The 19583-nt window shown below is 38.8% G+C and overlaps 1 protein-coding gene across 1 annotated transcript in view; it reads left to right on the forward strand.

Annotated features, from left to right (window-relative positions):
* Positions 1-19583, forward strand: part of PIR (pirin) — a 90373-nt gene that overhangs the window by 4764 nt on the left and 66026 nt on the right. The window contains exon 3 of the mRNA XM_079123261.1: positions 5749-5841. Coding sequence (XP_078979387.1) covers positions 5749-5841 — 93 coding nt within the window. The remainder of the gene's footprint in view (positions 1-5748; positions 5842-19583) is intronic.

Genomic DNA, 19583 nt, shown 5'->3' on the forward strand with positions numbered 1-19583 from the left:
TAAATGAATAGGAATAATTTCTAATCTCATTAACTCGGTATAATTGCAATTAAGCTAGAGAGTGTTTTGTTTTCCAGATAATCTGGTACATCATGAGAGTTACACAGAATCAACAATTTTTGTGAACTGATATTTTTCATTTAACACAGTTGACCAAGGACTTCCAATGATAAATTCTTTATAAATGGCATTTTAATAGCTATGCCATGTTCCATTGTCTAAAACTACTATTATGCTCTTACTTATGACCCTATTTTTGACCATTTAGGTTGTTGCTGTGTTTTTTTAATTTTGTTTTTCATTTTTGGTACTGGGGATTGAGCCCAGAGGCAAGTTAACCACTGAGCCACATCCCCAGCCCTTTATTTTGAGACAGGGTCTCACTGAGTTGCTTAGGACCTAGCTAAGTTGCTGAGGCTGGCTTTGAACTCATGATCCTCCTGCCTCAGCTTCCCAAGCTGGTATCACAGGTGTGTGCCACTGTCCTGACTGCTGCCCTGTTTTTTCAGCACTCTGCACTACCATCTTGTCAGAAAAGTAGACCCCTAAATCTCAACAGCAGAAAATAAAACCACCTATCTAATGTCCAGGAAGTTACTTTTCAAATCCTCTGTACCAAGGTTTATGTCTCTGAAGCAACATCTCATAAACATTGGACCCCAATGCTATTTTAGCATAGAATTTACAACAGTGCTCAGTATTAGCAGCCACAAGTGATTTTGTCCTATCACCACAAATGTGGAGATAAAAGAGAATTTACAATGCTCTTAGAGCCTTTCTATAATTAATAATAAAGAAGAGATGGACTGGGGCTGGCTCACATGCTTGGATATGATTATACATGGACCAGATGAGCCAGACTGGAGTTTAAGTAGCTGAGTAGCATTGATACCGCCTTTTACCGGTGATGAGTTCTGCTTCCTCGGGTGTTGTAGTATAACATCAGAGAAGCACGCCAAGGCAAGCATATTAAGCAGGTTTTATTTAAAGGTAATAATATAGACTTCTCCTGGGAGGGAGAAGGGGGTCATGGTTGATGTTCTAGAATCCCAAGAAGTGAGCCTGCCCTGCAACTCTTATAGATTAGGGTCTCCTTTGTTCTGTTCTCTCCCCCCTTATCTCTCCTTCCTGCCTACCAGAGTAGGCCCAGGAGTTGCCTGGTGACATAGCAAAAAAGGTGAGGAGCAGATGGCAAGGGGAAGGCCAAAGTGATTCAGGCAGGTAAGGGCCCAGGGGGCATTAATTAGCAACTCCAAGGACAGGTAAATTTGGTAATCAGTGGGCTTCGGAGATCCTTCACATTACTTTCTCTCAGGGGCAGCCTTCAACTTCCAGAGGCAGGTGGCTTTCATGGCCTCCATTTCCTCGATTTGCCTGATTCCTGTTTCTACACTAACTGCCTGTCCCCAATTCTGGCTTCATTATGGTGTGAGGAGTGGTTCCCTTCTGCTCCCAGCAGGAAGGAAAGCCAGTCCTCTTCTGTGCTCGCCCCACTCCTTCCATCAGACACTCCTCAGTGGGATGTGATTCTCTTTGGGCTACTTTTTTTTTTTTTAATTTAAGTGAATAATCTCAAACAACAAGAAGTAGAGAAAATAGTATAATTGACTCATGGGCAATCTTATTTTGTGTATATCCTCATCCATGTTCCCTCCAAAGTATTTTGAAGGGAACTCTAGATATCTTTTCGTTTATAAATATTTCAGACTGTGTCTGTAAAAGATAAAATCTAAAAATATGTGCATAAGTATAATCCCATTATCACACCTCAAAGTTAAAATAATTTCCTTAATATCATCAAATAGCCCTGCCAAATCTTGGTCTTCATTGATTTAGCCTCTGTAGATGGTGCTCACCATTATTGAGTTAAGATAGTGGGGGTAAGAATCACAGCTCAAGATAGTTCAAGGCTGTATCTAGATTTCAGTCTGGAATATGCGCTTGTGGTCTCCTGCAACCTTGTAATTATTATCCTGGGGCCACAATCTAGAGGCTGAGTAAGCCTAGGATGTGGTGTGAGCTGCTGGACTCTACCTTGAAGGGCTTCTCTCTTCTGATGCCATCTTGTCTTGATGTAGGCTAACCTAGAATCACTTGATTCTACCCTGCTGCCCCAGTTGTTATTGGCTTTATATCATTTAAGATTAAGTACAGCTGTGTTTTACAGAAGTATTCTCCAAAACCAGTGGCTAATCTAAGTGTTTGTATTTCTCTTTTGTAAATCCCCAAAATTTAGGCAGTTCAGGAGGGTAAAGGCCTCACTGTTTTCTTTTTATTGTTTTGTTTAATATTTTTAGTTGTAGATGGATGCAATAACTTTATTTAGTTTTTTTATGTGGTGCTGAGGATCGAACCCAATGCCTAACATGTGCCAGGCAAGAGCTTTACCGCTGAGCTACAACCCCAACCCAAAGTCTCACTGTTCCTAGAGACTTGAGCTCATTCTATCTTAGGTCATAATCCTTTGTATATTCCTAGTGCATTACCTTATGGTCCAAGACAACTATTAGGGCTGTGTTAGTCATCTTTGCATTACTGTGACCAAAATACCTGACAAGGCAACTTAAAAAGGAAACATTTAGACCCTCAGTTTCAGAGGTTCGGTCCATGATTGGCCAACTCCATTGCTTCGGGCCTGCCATGAGGCAACATCATGGCAGAAGGGCATGGTAGAGGAGTGCTGCTCTGCTCTGGGCAGCCAAGAAACAGGGGAAGGAGCCAAGAAGCAGAGAGAGAGGGTGAGGGACCACAGGGAAGATAAACCCTTCCAGGTATGCTACCAGTGAGCTCACCAAGCCTAGTTACCACACATTTAGTTCATTCAAACTAGGATGGGCACATTAGGTTACAGCTCTCATAATTTAATCATTGCCTCTGAATATTCCTGCATTAACATAAGAGCTTTGGGGGGGAGCATCTTGTATCCAAACAATGACAAGGGCAAGAACAACCATCACATTCTGCCACGGAAAAGAGGAAGAGGGGAAAGGCAAAAGAACACATGTCAGCTGTCCATTCCCCTTTAGAAGGAATTTTTCTTAAAGTTCCACTCTGTAATTTCTACATTATGGCCAGATTCAATCATATGCCCTCACCTAGCTACAGAGAAACTAGGGAATCTAACACAAGTACTACTCTGGATGTTTGTGGGGTACTTTCCTTATGTATAGAAGTATTCTAGATTCAGTGGCTCATCATAACAAAAGCACAGCTTGTGTCCTATCCCCAGGGCACTACCATTCCTGGTTGGTACTTCCAGTGCTTCCTGACTTAAACAAAATACCAGGCTGTTGGAGTTTTATTATGGAAGTGCTGTGGGCCAGAGGGGTGGTGACCACAGATTTTGCATTGCTTTCTTAGGAGATCCAAAATAAATAAATAACTTGGAAGCTACAGCTTGAATTTGGCAGTTAAAGGATTTGGAAGTGTTTATATGAAAGGAAAAATTTACAAGATCATCAGTTTAATATGTAGAGAAAAACAGATGTGATTGAGTTGGGGTCTTAGTTAAAACATTTTAGAAAATCAGTTTCACATAAACTGATTTTGTATACAGATGAGGTGTATTTAATTAACATGTTGTCAAATCTCAATGTTTAGAGAATATTGGGAACTTTGATAAGGACTAATTATCAGCCCTGCAAATAACACTTTAGTATACAACATAACACAAAATACTCTTAATTACTGGAGAAAGATATCTCTTACACTATCTTCCACCTTTTGGCCAGTAAAACTTGTAGTTACAGGGCTGGGGCCTTCTAGGAAACTGAGGCATGCAGAGACTACTCCCTACTTCAAACCCTGATTCTTGAAATCAAATCAGAAAGATTTCAGACATGTAGCTCAGAGTAACAGGCATGAGTTGATTGAATGGATAGGAAAAGAGGAAGGGGACACTCTCAAGGGGGAGAGGGACAGTGTGCCTCTCCTGCACTCCAGTTTTATTGGGGATCCCAGAGAAGTTTCTGGAGAGTCCCACCCAGGTCCACCTCTTGACTTTTGACTGACAGCAGGGTGATACAGATTTCCATGTTCCCACTGCCATGACCACTCTAGGTACATTGGGCCCTGCTGACCAGTTCTAATTGGATTCTTAGTTATTCATACAGATTTTATGGTTAGGAGGAATTATGCTAATTTCCCTGAGTTTCAGGATCTGGTCTATGAAAAGCATCACAAAAGTTTCCCCTTCAGGGTAACCTGGGTTCCTCCCATGGACATTATCTTGGGTCTGCATTCCTTCTGCAGATAACAGGTAGTTGCTGAGGAATATGACATCCTGTCCACTTATGCCTGGCAGAGTTGCAGGCAAATTGCTCCTTGGCAAAGAAGGCATGTGGGGGTCAGCATGGTGGGCCCATCTTACAGAATTATTCCCTTAACCTCGTGTTCCCACCGTCATCATCTGTCTGTCCTCTGACAAGGTCATCCCCTTGACTTCTGTAATGTCTTCCTTGTCATGGTTTTCTTCCTGTGTGTGTTCCCATGTCATGAGTTGGTGACCAGAAGGATTGAATGTACAACCAGTATTACAAATAGTTCTGATATGGTTGAAATTTTGCCCAGATTGATGTTGAGACCCTAATCTCCAAGGTGATGTTATTAGCAGGTGGGGGCCCTTGGAAGATGAGTAGGTCATGGGGATGGAACACTCATAAATGGAATACCAGAGTCAGCTGACCCGTTTCAGCATCTGAGGACACAGTTCACAGATGGCATAGAAGTTGCCATCTATGAACCAGGTGGGTCCTCACCAGACACTGAATCTGCTGGTGCCTTAATCTTGGATTTTTCAGCCTTCAGAACAATAAGAAACATTTTTTTTTTTTTTTTTTTTTGGTCATTTATAAGCCACTCTGTTTATGGTATTTTGTTACAGCACTTCAAAAATAAGGAAGTTGGCATTAGAGTGGGGTCATTCTTCCATTATTTTGGACAATAGGTTCTGGCTTCTGTTTAAAATGGCTCCTTATCAAGTGGTGATTTGGCCACACCCTTGGTTTTTCTCCCGAACATACTTTTTTTCTTTACAATGACAAAGCTTTATTAAGAGCAGGCTGAGGATTTTCCAAATCTTTTAAGCTCTGCTTCCTTTTTAATTAGCAACTCTGCATTTATTTACTTATTTATACTGGGGATTAGACCCAGGGGCCCCTAACCACTGAATCATACCCTCAGCTCTTTCTATTTTTTATCCGGAGACAGGATTTGGGCAAGTTATTTAGGGCCTCACTAAATTGCTGAGGCTGGTCTCAAACTTGCAATCCTCCAGCCTCAGCCTCCTGAGCTGCTGGGATTATAGCTTAATGATTAAATCCTACTTGCACTTCAAGACCTAGCTCAATTGCCACCTCTGAGTCTACCTCATTCTCACATGTGTAAAGTTGTCTTCCCTTAGAGCATTTACAATCACATGGCAATACTTGATTTTGTAGTCTGTTCCTTTATGAATCTGTTTAGGGCACAGATGATCTTATTTATACTTCACTATTTATATCTCAAGTGATCATGAAATGTTTGTCCACTCTTGGAGAGTAAAACATCAACTCTCTAACACAATCAGCAAAGAATTCCTATTGTTTCAGGAATAACGAGTTCTTCCTGAAAGCAATTTTTATCACCAAAGGTTGCTCTCTGGCAACCTAGTTTTTGATGGGTTTTGCTAGATCTGTTCCTGAATGCAGCCTCTGGGATACTGTGGCTGAAAAAGTACATCTAATCTGTTGAATTTTATTTTCATTTCAGTTAAAAAATCTGGATCCGTTTTTACTGTTCGATGAATTTAAAGGAGGTAGACCGGGTGGATTTCCTGATCACCCACATCGAGGTTTTGAAACAGTAAGTATGATAATTTGCCAGCGAAGTGTGTATTTTAAAACTCGCTTCTTATTTTTAATGGAAAATTGAATTTTGGAAGAATGAATAATAGACTAAAATTCATTTTACAAGTTTCTGGCTATGTACTGTCTTACTATAGAATTGTGATGTCAATTTTACATGAGACGTACTCAAGTTTAAGTATTAACTACTAATATTCTTTGAATTTGTGCCATTGGAGGCCTTTCTATTCAAGCAGTTAATAAGCAAGAATTGGCTTCTTAAAGTACTTTTATAATTAAAATAACTCATTGGAGGTAGAAAAAACTAAGATGGGATTCGTTTTATGTATATTTCTATGCAAGATTATTCAGAAACATTTAACCTCATGTAATATAATACTATAAACCCCAAAAGATAATTCAAGAACTTAGTGAGTATTTATACTAAATTCTAAGAAATTATAGGATTAAGGGGCCAAAATGTAACATAGCCTAAAAATTAGGATTTTTGAGGAAATACTTAGACCTTTTCAAGTTTAATTACAAAATTTAGAGATTCTGTTGCATAGTAACTTTTAGTTTTGGTTAGATATGGAAATAAAAATATGTAATATAATATTGTGGCACATTCAATGTTTTCCATTCTCTACACATACATATATTCTGGGAAAACTCAGTGACACTTATTTCCTGTTACGAAGTTTAGCTATTTCCTCTGTATTCTTTTTTTTTTTTTTTTTTTTTTTTGCTGTACTGGGGATCGAACCCAGGGCCTTGTGCTTGCAAGGCAAGCACTCTACCAACTGAGCTATCTCCCCAGCCCCCTCTGTATTCTTAATAAATGATCTAGGGCTTGTTAAAGGTCTAACTGAAAAGCCAGTTAGTAAATAAGTAAATATTTACTGAAGACTGGTGACATGCAGGTGTTGGTATAGGGTGACCTTTTGTCTTTTGGGGTGTGTGTTATGTGTTGGGGACTTGGTACAAGGCCGCAGGTGTGAGGCTAAAGAATGAGGCATGATCTCTGCTCATCTCCATATATAGTCTAGATAAGGATATGAAAAATGAACAGAGAAAGAGTTAATCATAGGCTGAGGATATAGCTCAGTTGGTAGAGTGCTTGCCTTGCAAGCACAAGGCCCTGGGTTCAATCCCCAGTACCACAAAAAAAAAAAAAAAAAAAAAAAAAAAATCACCACAGCAGTTAAGTTACATGAACCCACAGAAGCTTCTAGAAACAGGACCAGGATAGTTGGGACCTGTCTTCCTCTAGCCATTTGCCATCCAGTTCTCTTGTCTGCTAATCTACCGGGGGGGAGGCTCTGTGCCTTACATTACAGCTATGCATATCACATTCTCTATGTCCATGTCGGATTCAAACTCATTTCCCAGAACATGTCTCTGCATATCTCCCTCTAGTTTCTATCTTACTAATCCCTTAAAAATCTTTTCAAATGTCATTATGTCCATCAAGTTTTCCAGACAATCCCAAGAGAATGCACCTTCTCCTTTGTTGGATCTACATGGCGTTATATTTTTACCAGTCTTTCACACATTATCCATTAAGGGTCCTTGATCATCTCCTGTCTCTCTTGTGTTAGATGGGACTTCAACCTCCCCTCACCACACCCAAGAAAACTGTAAAGTGCTTCAGTAGAGATCATCCCACAGTTCTCCCTGCAGAGCCATTCAGTAACTACTGGCTGAAATTAATTAGATAATAAAAAGAGATGACTCTTGCTGAAGACAATGAGTATTTAATAAAATCAATGAGGAAACACATTGGTTTCATTTCCATTATGGAAAGTGCCTTCTAAGGGGACTGTTTTATAAATTGTAAGGCATTCAACTTTAAATAACTCAACTGTCAAATATCCATGTTTGGTTCTTTCTTTTTGATTAGGAATTTCCCTTAAATCTGTAGCTTAAATCAGTAATTACAGGTGATCCTCATTATTTGTGGATTGCATATTCATGAATTCACCTATTTGGAACCCCAAATCAATACTTGTGGGACTTTTGTGGCAATTCATGCAGCTAAGGTGACGCTCTGCTTTCTTGTTTCAGTTCTCATAATGTAAGCAAGTGTCCTTTTCATGGTCTTAGTGCCATATTTCTTATATTTTCATGCTTTTTATTGGTAATTTCACTATTTAAAGTGGCTCCCAAGCATAGTACCACAGTGCTTTCCAGCATTCCTAAGCACAAGAGTACTGTCAATATGTCTTTTCTCATAGAGACAAATGTATCTTAGATAAACTGTTCATGTATGAATTATAACACTGTTGACTGACAGTTCAATGTCAATTAATTGACAATACATGTTACATAATGTGTCTTTAAATAGAAATACATAAAACAGAGCCAGATATTGAGAGGTTGACAAAATTACCATGACCAGAGACTTGAAGGAACCCAATCCTGTATTTCCCCTAGGAACAGTGGTTCAGTATTCACTAACTCGGTGATCATGGTAACTTTATAAACCATAACTGCCTTGTATCATGAGAAATGACTGTTGGTTTTCCACAGGAAGTTTGGTAAGCCAGGGACTCGGCTATCTCTTAATACGGACTTTAAAAGTCTACAATTTAAAGCCAAATTCACCTGTAGTCTCATCACCTCTGGAGGTTTATCTAAATTATACAGGTTGATAAATTTTGAAAATGCTGTCTAATATAAAGAACAAAATTAGGACGAACTGTAAAGTTGCCTTACTATATGGAAATAACTATTGTTGTTATAGATGTATTTTCCTCCAGTACTTTTTTCTGCTATCTTGCTATTTGTTTTGTATTTTTTTTACCTAACATTATACTGTTAGCATTTTTCTAATATTCTTTAAAAAACTAATTTTTATTGGTCTCATTAAGCATCTGCCATGATGACTGTACCAAATGACATTAGCATAGTGAAATATGAAAGCAACTATTACCTTCAACATCACCAAAAAAAAGTGTATACTTTTTAAATCTTTGTCTTTTTTCTCTCTTTTTTTTTAAATATTGGGGATTGAACTCAGAAGTGGGTGCTTTACCACTGAGCCACATGCCCAGTCCTTTTGTGTGTGTGTGTGCTGAAACCTGGGAATGAACCAGCCAATCCTTTTAATAAAAAAAAAAAAAAAAAAAAAAAATTATTTTAGACAGGGTCTCACTGAGTTGCTTAAGCCCTCACCAAGTTGCTGAGTCTGGTCTCAAACTTGTGATTCTCCTACCTCAGCTTCCCAAGTTGCAGGGATTACAGGCATGTGCCACTGCACCCAGCTAAATCTTTGCCATTTTGACAGGTGAAAAATAATGCCTTATCATAGTTTTAATTGACATTTCTTTTATCTGAGTAAGGTTGATTTTTCTTTTCATTTTAAAACATTTGTTCATCATAGATATTTATCTTTGGCCTGTTTTTTTCTGTTGTGCTGTATTATCAATAGTGTGTGAACCATAAGTATCTTTCAGGCTAAACTATATTTGTCAGAGCTTGCCAGTGTTTATTCTTGTTGATATTATTTTTATTATTTTATACAAATTTCTTATATATTAAGGAAAAAAGACCCTTTTCAGTGATAGGAGGTGCAGTAGTGTTAAGGAAGATTAGATTGTTTTGCATGTTTCCAAATAAAGCATAGATACTAACTAATAGAAGAACTTTCTAAGCTGCATGTAGTGGTGCACACCTGCAATCCCAGCCACTCAGGCTGAGGCAGGAGGATTGCAAGTTGAGTTAGCCTCAGCAACTTAGCAAGACCCTGTCTCAAAATAAAAAGGGCTGGGGATGTGGTTCAGTAGTTAAGCACCCCTGTGTTCAATTCCCAGGACCAAAAGATTTTAAAAAGACCTGAGCAGTAAAGGGTGGAATAATTTTGCAGTTACCCTATTTCTAGTCTCTCCTGATGTGATAATTTGTTTAGGGCAGCTATAAATGATCAGAAGCACAGAACGACCTGAAAAATAAGAACGCCGTGCCCAAGTTTAGTTTAGTTCAAAAAAAGAGTTACTCACAGCTCACACCTACCCTGAGAAAAAACATACTTTGTGTCTTTCCAAATCACCCTTAAAAATTATGGCCTTAAGACTTCCCAAGTTTTATCACTGAAATGTCTCATGTCCCTGGGAACCCCTCAGGCCTGCATAAACTGAGATGGTTGGTTACTCCTGTGTCATTTTAGGATAGGTCTCATTCATTATGTTCTTAGTAGGCCGAAAAATATTTTTAAAAAGTTTTTCACTACAAGCCTCAGCAGGTTCTTTGATTTTCTTCAGGAGAACAAAACCACCCTGTTTCCAAGGGTGTGCCTATCAGAAAAGCCACACTCATAATAACTGGTTGGTAGCCAGCAGCATTTGTAGGCAGTGCCTAAACAATATCCTGGAGAGGAAGGGAAAGGCCCTAGTGATTCACACCTAAAACTTAGGACCAAATTCCAACTTCCCATCTCCCACAGCCTGTTACTTCTAGCTTGCTATGCACCATTTTCAAAAGCAAACCATACCATCCAGGCTGAATCAAGGCTGAAAAAACTTGATTAAATTCAGCATCTATTTTTGGAAAAAAGATTCTAGAAAAATTAGGAAATACTTTACTAATATCATAGAGACTATTGTTTCATGAGTATCGTATGCCATATTTTTTCTTTTTGTTCTAATTAGTATACAACTTTAGTTATATCATGTTTAACACTCAGATATTGCTAGCCCAAACTGAATTCAGCTACTGTGGATCTTCTTTTGTTATCATATTACCTACAAATAATTTTCTTCTTCCTTTCCAGTATCTATGATTTTTTTTTTTTTTTTTTTTTTGGCAGTGCTGGGGATTGAACCCATGGCCTTGTGCATGCAAGGCAAGCACTCTACCAACTGAGCTACATCCCCAGCCCTCAGTATCTATGATTCTATTATTAATGCTTCAAAGCTCTCAGAACCATATGAAAATGTGATCAGAGGGCTCAGGACTTGTCCTAAAGTTGTGGATATAGTGAAGCATATGGATTTTAGAATATATGTTGATTTGGGGGAGAAGCTAATAGATTATAGGAGGGACACTCCACCCCTAAGACATCCCTGGGTGCCACCACACTAAGAATGTCAACCAAAACCTCTAAGTAAATGGCAGGGTATTAAATAGCTATGTAAAAATCAACTACTTTTCTACATAAAAGCAATAAATAGATGTAATTAGGGGAAACATTCTATTCCTAATGCAAATAAGAACCTTATATAATTCCAGAGAAAGAAGTTATTTCCCATTAACTCAGTAATCCTACATCTATGAATCTAATAATTTCCTGGAAAACAGCCCAGAGTAAGAACAAAGGCTTATTATACATGTTTATCCCAGTATAATTTTTTTTAAAGGAACAAAGTATTCAGAGTAATAGGGTGATAATTACATATCTGGAAATTATATATGAGGAAATTATTATGTATCTGGAAAATGAAATATTGTGCTGCATTACTTATAAAGATAATGTTGCAAACTGTTTAAATATTTATCAATCACAGACTGTTTACACTGGGATTTTTCAACCTCAGCAACTATTGACATTTTGGATGGATAATTCTTTGCTGCGGTGGGTACGGGGAGCCCGAGTGCTGTCTGTGTGTTGGAGGATGTTTAATGGTGTCTCTGGCTTCTACCCACTAGATGCCAATAGCATCTACCCCCTTGCAATAAAAATGTTCCCAAACCTTGTCAACTGTCTGCTGGGTGGGAGGACGTAGGTACAAAGTCACCTGCGGTTGAGAACCGGTAGTTTAAATATAGTATCTATACGATAGCTCACTGCCCAGCCCTTAAGAATGACAGTTTGGTAGGTCTTAGTACAGAACAAACCCCATGATATTTGGAAAACAACATAAGCAAGGTACAGAAAATGAAGCATACTGTGGGATTTGTATAAAAGCAAAGAGTATACCTTTGTTTAATGGTTTATTATCAGGCTTATTGTGGTGAAGACAGATTTCTTAAAATGAATGCTTACTTCCACAGATTATGTGGATACAAAGAAAATAATATTACAAAATACATGTCACAGTACCAAAAGAAGTGGTGCTTAGAGAGAAAATGAACAAGTCATTAAAGATACAAGTTCTTGGGCATACCTAGATTATCTCTGAATGGGTACTTAAGAAACTGGTGACACTGCTTCCAGGGAAGGTTTCTGGATGACAGGAGAGAAGGGGTGGGAAGAGTATGTTAACTTTCACTTGCTTTTTTTTTTTTTTTTGATACTGGAGATTGAACACAAGAGCTCTTAACCATTGAGCCACATCCCACCTTTTTATTTTTATTTTGAGACAAGGTCTCGCTAAGTTGCTTAGGGCCTCAGCTAAATTGCTGTGGCTGGCTTTGAACTTGTGATCCTTCTGCTTCAGCCTCCGAAGTCATTCTGCACCTGGCAGAAGCTATAACTTCTAACAGAAGATCTGGGAGGTTTCAGGGGGGAAATGTGGACATTTATAGTAAGGCCTTAAAGAATAAGCGAAAATTTAACTGGGCAGTGGAGGTAAGTGTGGAGGTCCTGTTTAGGGGGACAGAATAGAAACAATGAATAGTCTTGTCAGACTTAAAAACTGTATGTGCAGCTGGGCTTGAGTTTAATCCTTGGTACAACAAAACAAAATTAAAAAAAAAAAAAAAAAAACCCTGTATGTACAAGGACAGGATGGGGCTGGGGGATGTGATGGCATCTAAAGCTATAGGTTGGGCCATTGTTGGAGAAAGTCTTCAAGGTCAAGCTTGATCTCTAGTTGTATTTTACATTCTGAAACTGACTAGTTGAAATAATTGTTAAAGTAGAACCATCTCTAGCCTAAAAGCTCAACTTTTTTTGTAGAGTGCTATTTATGTCAGTTCTTTTCAACTGGGTAATTTTGCCCAACCCAGGTCACTTGGCAATTTGTTTAGTCATTTCTGTTTGTCACAACTGAGGATGATACTGCCATCTAGTGGATAGTGACCAGAGAAGCTGCTAAATATCCTATGGTGCATAGGGCAGGTCCTACAACAAAGAATTAAAACCTGGCCTATGTCAACAAGCATAGGCCATGTAGAGGAAGGTAGAACTTTAAGTGAAATATTCTTTGAAATTAGTCCAAATAAATCCCAGATTTTCCCATCCATCTCACCCAGACTACATTACAATTACAAGCAGAAACCATCCATTCACGAGAGCACTTTCCAAGAATTCTTAAGTAGAAAAATTGGTGTGTGTGTGTGTATAAAAGACTAAACCCATCATTAAAAGATTATTTTATGTCACCAAATATACGTTAATGCTTTCAATGAGACTAAAAATAAGTCCAAAATGAACTAACAAATCATTACATATACAAAAGCTTCATGTAAATCTTCAATACTATTAGCAAAGCTGCTTCAGGGTTCTTCAGTCAGTAGACTCGTTTAAAATGAAAGGCCTGTTAAATGGGTGAATAATATTCTGTTGTGTATATAGACCATATTTTTTATCCATCCAAGTGTTGATGGACACTTGGGTTGATTCCATATGTGGGCTATTATGAACAGTGCTGTAATGAACATGGAAATATAGCAGTCTCTTCAACATAGTAATTTTATTCCCTTAATACCCTGGTTTGATCATTATACAATGTATACAATTATTACATATGCTGTATCCCATACATTTTTACTTGTCAATTAAAAACAAAACCCTGAAAGCCCTGCTCATACAGGGTTAAACCTAAAGGAAATTTGTCATGCAGTATTAATTACTATTTTATGAGAAGCTTCATATATTTATAGTTTACCTCTAAGCCTCACAGCAACCTTGAAAAGTAAGAATTGTGCTGGGCCTGGTGGTGCACACCTGTAATCCCAGAGGCTTGGGAGGCTGAGGCAGGAGACTGAGGCAGAAGTTGCTGAGGCCAGTTCAAAGCCAGCCTCAGCAACTTAGCAAGGCACTAAGCACATTAGCAAGACCCTGTCTCAGAAAGGGCTGGTGATGTGGCTCAGTGGTTAAGTGCTCCTGGGTTCAATCCCTGGTACCAAAAAACAAAGCAAAACAGTAAAAATTGTTATTCCCTCATTTTACGAATGAGGCACTACCAAGCTGAAATAAGTAGAACCATCTTTAACCTAAAGAAATGGTGATTTGTCACACTTCAGAGCACTAATCTCCAGAATTTATAAAGAACTCAAAAAACTTAACATCAAAAATACAAATAACCCAATCAATAAATGGGCTAAGGAACTGAGCAGACACTTCACAGAAGATATATAAGCAATCAACAGATTTATGAAAAATGTTCATCCCTAGTAATTAGAGAAATGCAAATTAAAACCACCCTAAGATTTCATCTAACTCCAATTAGAATGGCAATTATCAAGAATACAAGCAACAATAAATGTTGGTGAGGATGTGGGGGAAAAGGCACATTCATACATTGCTGGTGGAGTTGCAAATTGGTGCAACCACTCTGGAAAGCAGTATGGAAATTCCTTAGAAAACTTGGAATGGAACCATCGTTTGACCCAGTTATCCCACTCCTTGGCCTATACCCAAAGGTATAGGCATGCTACTGTGTCACAGCCACATCAGTGTTTATTAGCAGTTCAATTCACAATAGCTAAGCTATGGAACCAACCTATGTGCCCTTCCACAGATGAATGGATAAAGAAAATGTATATATATATATACAACGGAATATTACTCAGCCTTAAAGAAGAATAAAATTATAGCATTTGCAAGTAAAAGGATGGAGTTGGAGAATATCATGCTAAGCGAGATAAGCCAATCTCACAAAACCAAAGGTCAAGTGTTTGATAAGTGTATGCTGATACATAACGGGGGGTGGGTAAGGGAAGAATGGAGGAGTTTTGGATCATGCAGAGGGGAATGAAGGAAGGGAATGGGACAGGGTGGGAAAGATGGTGGAATGAGACAGACATCACTACCCTATGTACATGTATGATTGTACGAATGGTGTGACTCTACATCATGTACAACCAGAGAAATGAAAAGTTGTACTCCATTTGTGTACAATGATTCTAAATGCATTCTGCTGTCATGTATAACTAAATAGAACAAATTTAAAAAATGGTGATTTGTCAGGTTCTCTTGCAGAGCAGGATTGGATAGGCCCATCTGATTCTAGGCCCACACTTGTCCACTCTTCCATACTACCACTCCCTCCAGAACAAGGTTGCCTTTCTGTACATGTTATCTCAATATACTCACATTCAGATGAGTAAAGGGTTTTATTACTATTTGAAATAAGGTTGCATGAGTGGCATAGATCACAAAATCGAACTTGCCATACTCCTTCCAAGCCCATTTACTATGGGACCTGATGCTTTCTGGGCTCAGGGTTCCAAATTTTCCTCCCTGTGAGTGCAGAGCAATGCTGTTACTTCTCTGAACTTCTAGTTTAATGAAGAAATGGATTGTTATGCCTGGATATAGAAGGATAGTTCTTTAACTTTTTAAAGTTACAAGGAGACCATCCATGATCTTATGACAGTTAATAAATTTATACTTTAATCACTCATGACACTTTATTACAAACTAAAAGTTCTTTCTCTTCTATACACTTTTGGCCCCACCTCACCCTGGGTTTTCCTCATTATTTCAATCTTTTAAGGCCCATTGGGGGGGATGCCTCTCCCATGAATAATTCCCCGATTCCTCCAGATTCTTCATCAGAATTAATCCTTCTTCTGTGTATCCTCTGGAACTGCTCCTATTCCTCTTTATCTTATATACACTTGTCTGTATATTTTAATAGCCTATCTCCTGCTGGAGTTGTAGCTCCCTGAGGGTAGGGAACTAATGATCACTATGTTCCTTCTTGATGATTCCTAACTTCCTGTTTGTGACTTGTGATGCTGTTCCCCCCTATACAGGCCAAAATGAAAGAAGAAAATGATTAAGAAAATAGAGATAAATTTTTAAAAAATATTGCCAAGTGTGGTGGTACACACTGATAATTCCTGCTACTCAGGAGGCTGAGGCAGGAGGATCACAAGCTCAAGGCCAGCCTGGGTAACTTAGCAAGACCCTGTCTCAAGGAAAAAAAAAAGGGGGGGGCTGGGGATGTGGCTCAGTGGTTCAGTGTCCCTGGGTTCAATCCCTGGTACCAAAACTAAATAAATAAATAATTTTAAAAAATTCTTTATATATTGCTGTTTCTTTTTTGATTGTTCAAATGGCCTTTTATAAATTGATAGCCATCTAGTCTTCATGTCTTTTCAAAATTATTGAGCTCATGAAAAGCAAGGAAAGAATGAGAAACTGCCATAGATGAAAGAAACTAAATAGATACGATGACGTGGATCCTGGAGCAGATAAAAGGGCATTACTGGAAAAACTGGTGAAATCCACATGTTATATATTTTAGTTAACAGTAACATCTGATCAATGGGTACAAACTTAAGAGGAAAAAGTTCTGGTGTTTTATTACACTGTAGGGTGGTTGTAGCTAACAGTATGTCTTAATGTTGACAGGTATACAGAGGTTATGGGATATGTTAATGGTAGGAGAAGCCAGGAGAAGGCTGCACATGAACTAACCTATCCTTACAACTTTTCCATCAATCTAAAATTATTCCAAAATTAAAAGTTTATTTTATTCATTTATTTTTTGGAGGAGGAGGGAGTACCAGGGATTGAACTGGGGGGCACTGGACCACTGAGCCACATTCCCAGCCCTATTTTGTATTTTGTTTAGAGACAGGGTCTCACTGAATTGCTTAGTGCCTCATTTTTGCATAGGCTGGCTTTGAACTCATGATCCTCCTGCTCAGCCTCCTGAGCTGCAGGGATTACAGGTGGGCACCACCACACCTGGGTAAAAGTTTATTTTAAAAAGACAAAAGGAAGATAAAAATTTAGCATCCTTCTCTAAAATTCCCTTGTTATAAACATTTTATTGCTTCTGGACATCTAAAATTCTAGAAACTATGTTCCAGTACCATCGAGTACCTTCATTAAAAGTTTGACAAATTAAATCACTATAGTGAATTAAATCAGGGAATCATAGCACACTCACTAAAAGGTGTCAATTCAATTAAATAATATAATTTTTTTTTTTTTTTTTGTATCAGGGATTGAACCCAAGGGTGCTTACCCACCAACCCACATTCCCGGCCCATTTTTATATTTTGTTTAGAGATAGGGTATCACTAGCTTGCTTACAGCCTCACTAAGTTACTGAGGCTAGATTTGAACCCCTGATCCTCCTGCCTCAGCCTCCTGAGCCACTGCAATTACAGGTGTGCACACCATGTCAGGAAATAATGACATTTTAAATAAAATATTACAACCAAAGGGAAATTGACACAAGTCCCTCAAACCTGTCCCTCTGTAGGAACCCTATGAACCCCCAACCTGACTAGGACTCTCTGTGGGAGCAGTTTTCAGGCACGTCATTCTCAGGTGTCTCCCTGGACAATTTTTGACCAGAGTTTGAGCTGAACAGAATAACTTCCCTCTAAACCACAACATAGCTGCTGCTTTGGTGATAAGATGGCAGCCTGCTACACTGACATTCAGTCTTTGAACACAGATGCCATGCATGTGCTAGAAGGCATATTTACTTCTTAATGGATATATAAGCAAGACATACACCTGGTTTGCTGAGGTGTGATTGTGGAAAAAGTGAGCACACATCATTTGGGTCAGCAGAGGGCGCTCTTAAGCAACAGTCATCGTAACTGCGTACTTTCTCCACTGGGTGCCCACAGGAGACTGTTGGTGTGGGGGAGATTTTGCTTAATCCTAGAAGTTGGCAAATCATTCCTTTGAGGCCACTTCAGTGTAACGTGGAAAGTAAAACAATGCAGGTGAGCGCCTTTACCACAATTTATAGAACGTAGGTGGTCCCCGTTAGGAACCTAGGCTGTTGATTACATGGACAGGCAGGAATAGTTTGAAGAGATTCCTTAAAAGTTTGAATCTTGTTCTGGATTCAGAGAGAAAGAGGCATCCTGGCCCTGCAATTCTACTAGCAGATACTGCAATTCAACTTTTCTGAATACTTAGGTTTGCGAATACAATTAATGTGCATGTGAGAAATTTTCATCAGAATGAAAGGAAAAAGAGTAGGTTTGGAGACTTTTGAGAATGGGAACATAAAAATATAAGAGGAAAAAAGCCATTTTTTTTTTTTTAGTTAGATGTTATTGGGTAGAACCCCTCAGTGTCCATACCAAAGAAGGACTCCATGATCACTTTATCTCAGGATACTGTGGCTCCGGGTCCCTTGGCCAAGCTTTTCCTTTTACTTAGGAATCATGAAACTGATTTTCAACTTGGCATACTGAGGCAAGAGATCCATTCTCTGCCTGAGCTAGCCAGTTCACCTAAGGCACTGACATTGGCGACATCCTCTTGTTACCAGTGTGAAACTCCTACAGCCTGGCTGCCATTGCAACACCTGCCAGAACTCTCGTCAGAGGAACCACTGCGTTTGCGACACTATGTTACTGCCAACAGGGCATCAGCATTTGTGAGGCAACTGGGGAGGGTGTAAATAGTTTTATTTTCAGAGACAGAAAATGTTGATTTAGGTCGTTGCTCTGCTATTAGGAACCACACACACTAATCATAATCAGCCACAATGTTTTCATCAGCAATGTGTAGAGGATGATATGTACCCAGGATCAGATGCTTTGTAAAGACTGAAATTCTATGCAGATTCAAGATCGTATTTGTTCATTCACTTCATTCATTCATTCAGCAAATCTTCAGTGTCATCTGTGCGCTGGGTTTTATTGAAGATGAGTTTTAGAAAAGTCCTGGCCCTCAGAGATTTTATAATTTTTTAGGGCAGACAGACAATAAATGAATACCAATTGTATATCTCATAGTGAAAAAGCTAGAAGAAACAAATCAGAGTGTGAGGATAAAGAATAGATTGAAATGAAACCAACCTGGGTTGGGGCTGTAGCTCAGTGTCTAGCATGTGTGAGGCACTGGGTTTGATCCTCAGCATCACATAAAAATAAAGTAAAAGAATTGTGTCCATGTACAACTAAAAAAAATATATATATATATAAATGAAACCAACTGTTTTGTAAAATTCATGTGATGTTAATTATAATAAAGACTACATTGATAAATTACATGCATTGGGCTGGTCACAGGCAGTTTCACATAGGCAGTTACATTTGAACAGAGGCCTGAATGAAGTGAGGAAGTGAACCATGAGAATTTTGGGGGAAATCTATTTCCGAAAGCTGGAGGATCTGAGGGAGGACCCACAAATGTGAACTCTGCATAAATTGAACCTCCAAGAAATTAAAGGACTTCACCCCACATCTCACACCTGGCAAGTAGCAAACCTGAGATTCCAATCAGGGCCCCAAAGCTTGACTAGTTTCTAGAGACAGAGCCATGAGGGTAGTGAAGCAGGAGTCCCTGAAGCATCGGTGTCTTTGCAGGGTGGTGGCACAGAAATGTCAAGGAGGGACCTAGTAGAACTTAAACTACTTGGGTTTGCCTGTGGGTTAAACATCTGAACTGTGTTGGTTTTTTTCCTTTTTTGTTAAAACCACCTTTCGGTTCTTGTGAGGGTATACATGTGGGGTTTTGGATTGGATCAATCAATTTAGCGGGATGATTTTTAGGCTTCTGAGTGATTGCCCAAGTTGTTAAAATATTTTAGTAAAATAGCTTGGGTTCTTAATTGCATGGATTCAAACGTCATGTTTCTATCCCTGAGACTCATTAGAAGCGTCTATTATGCAGGTTGTTCCTTACTGGCATCTCTCATCACATGACCTCAACTTCTGTTTTTGTTT

The sequence above is a fragment of the Sciurus vulgaris genome (assembly GCF_902686455.1).
Source record: "Sciurus vulgaris genome assembly, chromosome: X".
In the NCBI taxonomy this organism is placed as follows: domain Eukaryota; kingdom Metazoa; phylum Chordata; class Mammalia; order Rodentia; family Sciuridae; genus Sciurus; species Sciurus vulgaris.